The sequence below is a fragment of the Nematostella vectensis genome, chromosome 8 (assembly GCF_932526225.1).
Source record: "Nematostella vectensis chromosome 8, jaNemVect1.1, whole genome shotgun sequence".
In the NCBI taxonomy this organism is placed as follows: Eukaryota; Metazoa; Cnidaria; class Anthozoa; order Actiniaria; family Edwardsiidae; genus Nematostella; species Nematostella vectensis.
In genome coordinates, this window is record NC_064041.1 from 14,031,888 (window position 1) to 14,041,301 (window position 9,414).

At 42.6% G+C, this 9,414-nt stretch overlaps 2 protein-coding genes across 3 annotated transcripts; one reads left to right on the plus strand and one right to left on the minus strand.

The window, feature by feature from the left end:
* Positions 1-1,475: 1,475 nt before the first annotated feature.
* Positions 1,476-7,026, minus strand: LOC5501183 (negative elongation factor B). Of its 2 annotated transcripts, XM_001622447.3 has the most exons (6): positions 6,014-7,025; positions 5,391-5,493; positions 4,994-5,089; positions 3,760-3,983; positions 2,666-2,945; positions 1,476-2,341 (listed from the first exon to the last, which is right to left on the minus strand). In XM_001622447.3, exons 1-6 carry the CDS (start codon positions 6,880-6,882, stop codon positions 2,180-2,182), a joined length of 1,734 nt encoding a protein of 577 aa, XP_001622497.2. In that variant the 5' UTR covers positions 6,883-7,025; the 3' UTR covers positions 1,476-2,179. The 2 variants fall into 2 exon arrangements, with proteins under 2 accessions (XP_001622497.2, XP_032225405.2); XM_032369514.2 differs by lacking the exon at positions 1,476-2,341 and having other exon boundaries at positions 2,731-3,019; positions 6,014-7,026.
* A 278-nt stretch (positions 7,027-7,304) lies between these two features.
* Positions 7,305-7,784, plus strand: LOC5501181 (protein UXT homolog). The gene has a single exon (XM_001622450.2). The coding sequence runs from the start codon at positions 7,305-7,307 to the stop codon at positions 7,782-7,784; it is 480 nt and encodes a 159-aa protein (XP_001622500.2).
* The last annotated feature ends 1,630 nt before the right edge of the window (positions 7,785-9,414 follow it).

Below are 9,414 nucleotides of genomic sequence, written 5' to 3' on the forward strand. Positions count from 1 at the left end.
GACAAAACCATAAAGCAAAACCAAAAGGCATTCTAGATAACTATGGTAGGTTAAATTTTTTTGTAGCCAAACCTGATAATAAACGTCCCGAGATTCTTGCAATGGCATACAAATCCCTTGTTCTTTCGAGAATGGTTAAGGTCCACTTTTCCGGATTTCGCTCTCCCCCCCCCCCCCCCCCCCCCCCCCCCCCCCAAGAAAAATCCTAGGTACGGGCATGACATACCCACTTGGTTAGAAAGGGAAAGTAAAACGAGGCAAAGAGAAGTAAAGTACGGCATATAGGCACCATTTTTTTTTCAAGTTTATTTCAAACGCTCGATTCGATCTCAAGGCAAAACAATATTTCACACCGAAACTCCAACAGGACATCTCTATTTTAATAAGAACCACACTGCCAAGAATTGCGGCATTTTCTCGACATTGCTTTCTTTAAAAGCCTGCAGTCTATGCGAGACAGTCCTATTAGGGACTGTCTCGCATAGAGGTGGGGCACAGGGGGCTCCTGGGTGGGGCACAGGGGGCTCCTGGGTGGGGCACAGGGGGACTCCTGGGTGGGGCACATAGGGGACTCCTGGGTGGGGCACAGGGGACTCCTGGGTGGGGCACAGGGGACTCCTGGTGGGGCACAGGGGGCTCCTGGGTGGGGCACATAGGGGACTCCTGGGTGGGGCACAGGGGGCTCCTGGGTGGGGCACAGGGGGCTCCTGGGTTGGGCACAGGGGGCTCCTGGGTGGGGCACAGGGGGCTCCTGGGTGGGGCACATAGGGGACTCCTGGGTGGGGCACAGGGGGCTCCTGGGTGGGGCACAGGGGACTCCTGGGTGGGGCACATAGGGGACTCCTGGGTGGGGCACAGGGGACTCCTGGGTGGGGCACAGGGGGCCCCTGGGTGGGGCACAGGGGGCTCCTGGGTGGGGCACAGGGGGCTCCTGGGTGGGGCACAGGGGGCTCCTGGGTGGGGCACAGGGGGCTCCTGGGTGGGGCACAGGGGGCTCCTGGGTGGGGCACAGGGGACTCCTGGGTGGGGCACAGGGGACTCCTGGGTGGGGCACAGGGGGCTCCTGGGTGGGGCACAGGGGGCTCCTGGGTGGGGCACAGGGGACTCCTGGGTGGGGCACAGGGGGCTCCTGGGTGGGGCACATAGCGGACTCCTGGGTGGGGCACAGGGGGCTCCTGGGTGGGGCACAGGGGACTCCTGGGTGGGGCACAGGGGACTCCTGGGTGGGGCACAGGGGGCTCCTGGGTGGGGCACAGGGGGCTCCTGGGTGGGGCACAGGGGGCTCCTGGGTGGGGCACAGGGGGCTCCTGGGTGGGGCACAGGGGGCTCCTGGGTGGGGCACAGGGGACTCCTGGGTTGAGCACAGGGGGCTCCTGGGTGGGGCACAGGGGACTCCTGGGTGGGGCACAGGGGACTCCTGGGTGGGGCACAGGGGACTCCTGGGTGGGGCACAGGGGGCAAGGGCCATCTCACAATTTTTAAAATAATAATGTATGCATATTTCCCATCCAATAACAACGAATAATGCTTATCTCCCCCATGCCACGACTGGATGGCATTTTTTTCCCTTTACAATCATAAATATCGATACAATTAGTGACGGTGCATTTAAAATAGACACAAAAAACGGCCGTCACGCCACAGGGCGACATAGAAAATTATTGACTTGTAAGCGCTGAATAAGTTACGTTTACATTATGGCTATATTCACACTTGCTTGCTTGAAAACAAAATTATGCTACGTTTTTGTTATACAGATATGTTTATTTGTGTTTTCTTGTAAATATCTCCCTGCTTTAAATGTCAGTAGCGACCACACAGTTTTTTAAAGCTTTGTGCCACTCTAATGTTCCAAGATATTTTACAAACTTTTTCTATGTACTTGATGGCTGGACCCGTACTATGTTATCGACGGCTGATGAAAGGCTGTACCCAAACTATGCACTTTATGCCAAATGGGGCTCGACCTATGTATACTATGTCTTTGATGACTAATGAAAGGCTGGATCCACACCATGTACTTGAAGGCAAATGGGGCTGGACCCATACTATGTACTTGAAAGCTGATAAAAGGCTGTACGCAGACCATGTACTTGATAGCTGGTGAGGGCTGGTCTCATACTATGTTATTGATGGCTGGTGAGGGCAGGACCCATACTATGTACTTGATCATCACACTCTAAGTGCTTGATGGCTGTATGTACTCTAGTGGACTGTGTGACGAGGAGCCCAGAGATGATACGGATGACGGCTGGTCTTGAGATGAGCCCGGGGTAGACGGGTTGGAGTTAGCTATGCGGTCTACAAGCAGGGCATGTAGTTCATGGATGGTGTCTGGGTGCTGAAACAAGAAATAATGAGACCCTATAAGTGACGGATAAATAAGAACAATACAGTGGACCCTCGATATAAAAATACATGGTATAACCGTATTCGCAGTATAATGATATATTAGTTGTCATGGACTACATCTTTGCACATTTTCTGCATGGAAATTTCAATATTCTGCTAGCACTTTCTGATTATTGTATACAGCTAATTTGCCTACTGGCTTTCAGCACTGAATGTTGTGCAGGTTTTCCAGGCAAACCCCTAGATCTGCCAATATTTAATACCTACTTCGAGACTTTTTTGAACAATGTTTGGAGAAATATCCCTTTCTCACCTCGCTCGTAGGCTGGGTTGACGTCAGGATGTGGATCACCTTGTGTGAGTCCATCTTAGGATACACGTACCACAGAAGCCGAAGGGTGTGTCTCACAGCAAAGGTCTGGGAGGTCAAGCCAAGGAGGAAGTTATCAAAGATTAGGTCACAGAACTCTGATTGGTTGAACTCCTCTTGCATGCCGACAAGCGCAGTGACCAGTATATGTAGCTCTATCTCATCCAGTGGGTGTGCCTGGCACGGGGAGACGTACCAGGGCAGTGCATGAAACACTGCAGCCCTGCAACAGTAGGAAAGTGTTGGTGGTTTGGCAGTGTCTCACCTTTGGTCCGAGGTTTTCCTTCTGGGCTCTCCCTCCACAAAAAAAAAAAAAAAAAGAATTCTGTCTGTCTAAGCTGTGTTCTATGCAGCTTTATATCCCAGTGATGAATTGATGAATACTGTATCAGTCGATAACGTCCAGCCAAAGTGATATCTGTCCTGTAAACTTTTTTGTGCAGTCAAAACTCACTTTTCGTCTGCTCAATAACTCTTCAAACAAACTACAAGGTTTTCAAAATGCACGCTATGGAGGTTTGATTTATTTTATGGAATTATCATCAATATTTTTTAAAGTATCTATCCTTAACCACGAAAGAAAAAGCAAGACAAAAATCTAAACAACAGCACATGCTTGTGGCGTCATTCCCGTTCAAGTCGGCGCTCGCAGAAGACATTTCAAAATTGAAAACTTTTGCTTCAATTTCTATTCCAGCTGTCAGCAGAACAATAACAAAACAGTCTAGGTGTAAACCCATCAGTTGAAATGCAAGTTTTGTGCTGTAGTTTGTGTTCTAATGAAAAAATTGTTGCTCTTGGTGTCATTCCAGTGCATGTCAGCACGCCCAGAGGACACTTTTTGCATTTTCAGTGTAGTCACAGGGATATAAAATAAATAAACCCCTTTTTTGGCTCACTGTGATATCAGCCAATAATGCCCGCGGATAAGAAATGGTCCTCAAAATTTCACAGCCGCCACAAGAGGTTTATTTACTAAGTGTTCTATGCAGCAGCTTATGCATGTATTTTGTATTATGAATGTTTTATTTTCTTACTTGTCTTTCTGGTGAAGAAGATGAAGCATGAAGCACCAGGCAAGTTTGAAAGCAACCTTATTGGACACCATCATATGCATGAAGTGCTGGGCCAGATGGCGACCATCGGACACTAGCCCCTCCTCTATGTCGTCCTCAGGGACTTTGCCGTTCAAGGTATTCAGAGAACTGTCAACCATCAGGGACATGATGAAAGGAAGGAACTTACTAGCCAGCTCATCATTCTGCACAACAAAATAATCAATCAACCATTTTACACTTCTTTATTTAACCTGAAAAAAAAATGCTCTTTTTGTATTATCTATTGAACAAGGAAAGTTGCCTATTGAACTATTTGTTAGAGTTTTTTTTGTATTTAATTCCTCACTGGTAAAGCATATAGCATGAATTTTGTTGTAAATACACAATATTTGAAATGAAATAGGTGCCACGTTATGAATTAACAACACCCTCACTACTCAAAAAACATTTAACACCCAGGGAACAAAAAAAGAGAATTTACAATTATAGCATTTATCTCTAAAGACATGTAATGACTTACCACCAGAATCTCTCATGACATGTAATGACTTACCACCAGAACCTCTCGTGACATGTAATGACTTACCACCAGAATTTCTCATGACATGTAATGACTTACCACCAGAATCTCTCATGACATGTAATGACTTACCACCAGAATCTCTCATGACATGTAATGACTTACCACCAGAATCTCTCATGACATGTAATGACTTACCACCAGAATCTCTCATGACATGTAATGACTTACCACCAGAATCTCTCATGACATGTAATGACTTACCACCAGAATCTCTCATGACATGTAATGACTTACCACCAGAATCTCTCATGACATGTAATGACTTACCACCAGAATCTCTCATGACATGTAATGACTTACCACCAGAATCTCTCATGACATGTAATGACTTACCACCAGAATCTCTCATGACATGTAATGACTTACCACCAGAATCTCTCATGACATGTAATGACTTACCACCAGAATCTCTCATGACATGTAATGACTTACCACCAGAATCTCTCATGACATGTAATGACTTACCACCAGAATCTCTCATGACATGTAATGACTTACCACCAGAATCTCTCATGACATGTAATGACTTACCACCAGAATCTCTCATGACATGTAATGACTTACCACCGGAATCTCTCATGACATGTAATGACTTACCACCAGAATCTCTCATGACATGTAATGACTTACCACCAGAATCTCTTTAAAAGCCTGCTTCTCAATCATGTCCCATGCACTGACCCCAAGATTTAGCAGCCTCAACAAGAATGTTATGTCCTCACTTGTCTGAAGGAAAATTTTGATTAAAACGTTTCAAATGTGTTTTTTATGGTTACTACTCACAGGATATAGTAATAAACTACGACCCAGACATAGTCAATCACTTGACTGCAAGATTCATCAACAATCTGTAATTACATGCTAAATTTCACTTTATTGTGAAATCAGACTCATTAACTATCATTCATTCAAGAAAATGGCAACAACTCTCTCATATCTAATTTGATACTAGAGTCACTGAGAGTCAGACGAGAGTCTCATTAACTCTCATCTCTGTTTGAGTGGGTCTTTACATACAGTAACTTACCCTGGGAAGTGTGTCAGTGTTGGCAAGTCTATGGAGTAACTTGATTATGCTCTTAGCGATAGTATTGATAGCAAATGGATCACAAAGAATCATAGCAATGTCACTAAAAAAAGAAAGATCAAATGTCAGCCTGGTGTATAACTGGTTTATATGTACAATAGACATGGACAGTTGCTTAATAAAGAAACATCGCAATAAAGATTTTCGAAACAGTAATGAAAAAAGGTCTTCATACTCTCTGTAAGTCTCTAAAGTATTTAATGAGGTCATCCTGATAATAAGGGCCTTATAAATTGGATTCCAGAGAATGCCAAAATGTTTTCCCACTTTATAAACTCCATATACTATTCAATTTTCTAATACTAATAGAAAAACAAATGCTTTGTTTTTTCCCAGTAATAACCAAACTTAAGTCAAGAAGGATGGCATGACTAGAAAAACTTTAGATAAACTGTAGAATAGTTAGGTAATTAGTATACGTGTGGGTGAATTAGGGAAATAAAGCAACTCAAGGTCAAAATGGTATGTTTTACACCTCTGTGAAAAGTTTTGCTGATGTTTGAAGCATTAAACATTCACTGGAAAGAAAAAGACTAAAATAATCAAGTAGAAGGCATTTTTACCCTAGAACTCTCTCTTCTCCATTTTTTGCAATCTCTAAAAATCCTTGTAGCTCACGCACTCGTTTCCCCTCGATACTCTTCTCTCTAATGCAGGCATCAAGGCACCATGTGAATTTATGACAGGGGTCGACATCTTTAATGTCCTTAACCTCCAAATCATGCACTGCCATCAACAGTTCTGATCTTAATGTGCAATAGTGGACCTCATTTGCACGCAGGAATAATGTCCTTAGAAACTGCAACACCAGATTGTAAAGTGATAATGATTTTCCAATCATTTTTGCAAGGCCTTGAACAATGGCATGTTGACGTCTTGTTTTTGATGGCACAGAGAAGAAGCTATGAGAATTGTGTGCTTCAGTACTGTGTAGTAAAGTGTATTTTGCCTCAATGTACTGATTTAGAAGTGGGCCGACTGCATCACCAAATAGATGGTGGTGTTTTGACCAGATTTGTCTTTTCACCTCTATTGGACAGTCTTCGTAAAGTTTTGCATCATTAGCAATATGCTCTAAGCATTCATCGTTTATTTTAGGTAGATGCTTCATCACTGCCACTACAACTGGTCGTAGTTCTTTCACGTGGATGAAAGGGAAAGACTGCTCTAGTATTTCCTCGAGTTTTTGTGTACTCAAATCCTTCACTTTTTCCAACACACTCTCTCGTAAGTGCTCCATAACTGACGAGTGAAAGTCAAGCCGTCGGACTCCATGGAGATCAAGAAAAGGCAAAGCAGACTGCAGCGAGGGAAGAAGAATACCGTTGTCATGTTGGAAGCTTTCAATTGTTGCCGCCAAATCGGATGAATTAGACAATGCCTGGCGCAAATGCTCAATTCCAGGTAAGCCAGCTCGCTCAAAGCCAGCCATTGAGATCAATGCTTATTCAACCACAAAATGTGACCAAAAAATGTTTTGATTTTCAAGCAGTTTGTTGGAAATTTTTCTTTGAATATTTTTACGCCATATTGGCGGACATCGGCTACGGCCGAATGCGCATGTGTAGTAAGCCCCCGTAAGGAATGTTGGGTTTTTATAGGCGCCATTTCTGGTAGAGCCCAGACTACCATTCCATAGACTTATAAAGGAAGCCCAAGTAAAGAAAGTAACGTCTTTTTTCTCGACAAAAAAAGATAGAGAGAAAGTGACATTATAAGATTATAATTGTAATTAAAATATACTTCGTTCTAAGAAAAGGTACTTTTCTGAAAATTTAAGTACTTTTCTGAAAATTTAAGAAATAAAAACGATATTCCAGAAAACAGAGTAGGCCTGAGACGAGCTATTTCAAAATGGCGGACGAAACAGACGGGCATTTTGACGTTCAAGAAAAAATAAGAAAATACGAAGAATTCCTTGACCAAAGACTTGCAAAGGATTTAGAAGCAGTATTCAAATCTCAAGACGAGATAGTTGCCAAAATAACAGAATATACACAGTTGAAATCATCAATCGAACAAATACAGAAGACTGACCTCAAGGGAAAGGACTTGCGAAGCCGTGTCGATTTAGGTTGTAATTTCTTTTGCCAGGCAAGCGTACCAGATCCTTCTAGGATCTTTATAGCAGTTGGTTACGGCTTCTTCGTAGAATTCACTTTGTCTGAGGCTTTGAACTTTATAGAAAAGAAGTTAGCGCATTTGCAACATTCGGTTGATAAACTCGGAAAAGATGCTGCAAAGATCAAGGCGCATATGAAACTTGTGCTCGGGGGACTCCAGGAATTACAAGGACTGAATCAGTTATCACAGAGAATGCATTATCCGGTTTGAGATGTTTTTTGACTTTTCTTAGATAAAAACAATTCTTGGTGTTAAGTAACCCTGTGTAGGGTCTGCTCAAATGAAGAAAATTATGATTACCACTTGCATACTGGGATGAGGTACCTACACCGGCCTTTAACTATTTTAGGCAAAGGGGGTATAGAAGATCAACACCACAAATGAAAACTGAAGGTCATTGTGGGATTGGAGGAAATATGTTAGATAAAATCCCCTCGCCCCTCTACCCCCTTATTAAGTAAAAAGGCTTGGTAAAAAAATGTTGGTTGAATGTGTAAGGAACTCCCACCACCACCACCCTCTAAATATCCTAATGATTCCCCAAAACTCAATTAGTAAGGAGATAGGGAGCATATGCAAATTTAGACCTCTACATATTATGGCTTAAGGGTGTTCTGCTTAGATCCATAGATAGAATAGTCCATTTTCACAATGTTGTGCGTGCATCCAAAATGGCTAATCTAAAATGGCATACAAAGTTGAGTTTACAGACGATGCTATAGAAAATGCTGAAGAGTGCTTCCTTTGTGGTGTTTTGGCACTATACAGTCAAATCCCCCTTTCTTCTGTCTGCATTTTGGACAAGCTATGGCCCGTCGGATCTAAAGAAAACAAATGTAATGGGCAAGGAAGGTAGGAAGCATTGTTTATAATCTTAGAACAGGCTTGACAGAAGGAAGTGTGCGCAGTCATAGGTATTATATGGAAAAAGCATGGTATTTGAAGATTCCCCAATAAGAAACGACCCACTTTTGGGGCACAATGTGAAGCAAAGTGGTATATTTTTGTTGGACAGAAAATTCAGGGAGTCAGAACACTAGTTTACTTCTTCAATAAAGGTAAAAGGTTTCTAAATCTCTGAGCGATTCCTGAAACATTTCCTGATAAAACAAACTGAATTGCAAATAAACTGGAATATAGATATTTTCTTGTTTGTAAAACCTTTTTGGGTTTTATTTTCTTGTTGCGGGACTTCTTTTAGTGAGTTCATATTTCCTCCTTTACAGTATAGTGTTCATCATTCCTGGCATCAGTTTTTTCTGAAATTTCCAAATATTAAATACTCAAGAAAATGCAGAAAAATGGAGAGTCTATGCTGGCCCACCCGCAAGATTTTCGGGAATGCGACCACACTTCAATCATGAGTGCACCGTCATAGACTCTCTATTGTATTCAATATGTCTCATGATTTACAAAAAGTCAATTCTTGGATAATAAAAAAAGGTAAAAAATCTGTTGTGACTGCTCGAAAAAGTGAAATCTATCGATAAACATGACTATTCCGGAATCCGTTATTCCGTTCCTTTTAATTTTCCGTCGCACTTCAAAGATCACGGCCACGTGACTGGTACATAGAACCACTTACACGAGCAAAACACGCACGGGGTCAGAAATACAGAAAATAATAGCTAAGATATCTTATCGTTCTGTGTCTTACCCGTGCAATACTAAGCTTCTGAAATACTCAGCTATGCTTCTGAAGGTTCAATGTCACGTTTTTGTACTTAAATAGTTATAAGAAAAGTTATTATTATGAGAATCGTAATGTTTTTCTGTGCAGGTTAAAGTCCTTCTGTTCACGTGCTCGCCGAGTGAACAACAAAAATAAACACTTCATTTG

Excerpts from the sequence above, each read along its gene's own strand:
- LOC5501183 (XM_001622447.3), bottom strand. The coding sequence starts at position 6,882 with ATGGCTGGCTTTGAGCGAGCTGGCTTACCTGGAATTGAGCATTTGCGC. Across the intron at positions 5,494-6,013 it reads GGAGAAGAGAGAGTTCTAGG|TGACATTGCTATGATTCTTT; the intron begins GTAAAAATGCCT and ends TTCTTTTTTTAG. Across the intron at positions 3,984-4,993 it reads CTTTTAAAGAGATTCTGGTG|AATGATGAGCTGGCTAGTAA; the intron begins GTAAGTCATTAC and ends TTTGTTGTGCAG.
- LOC5501181 (XM_001622450.2), top strand. The coding sequence starts at position 7,305 with ATGGCGGACGAAACAGACGGGCATTTTGACGTTCAAGAAAAAATAAGA.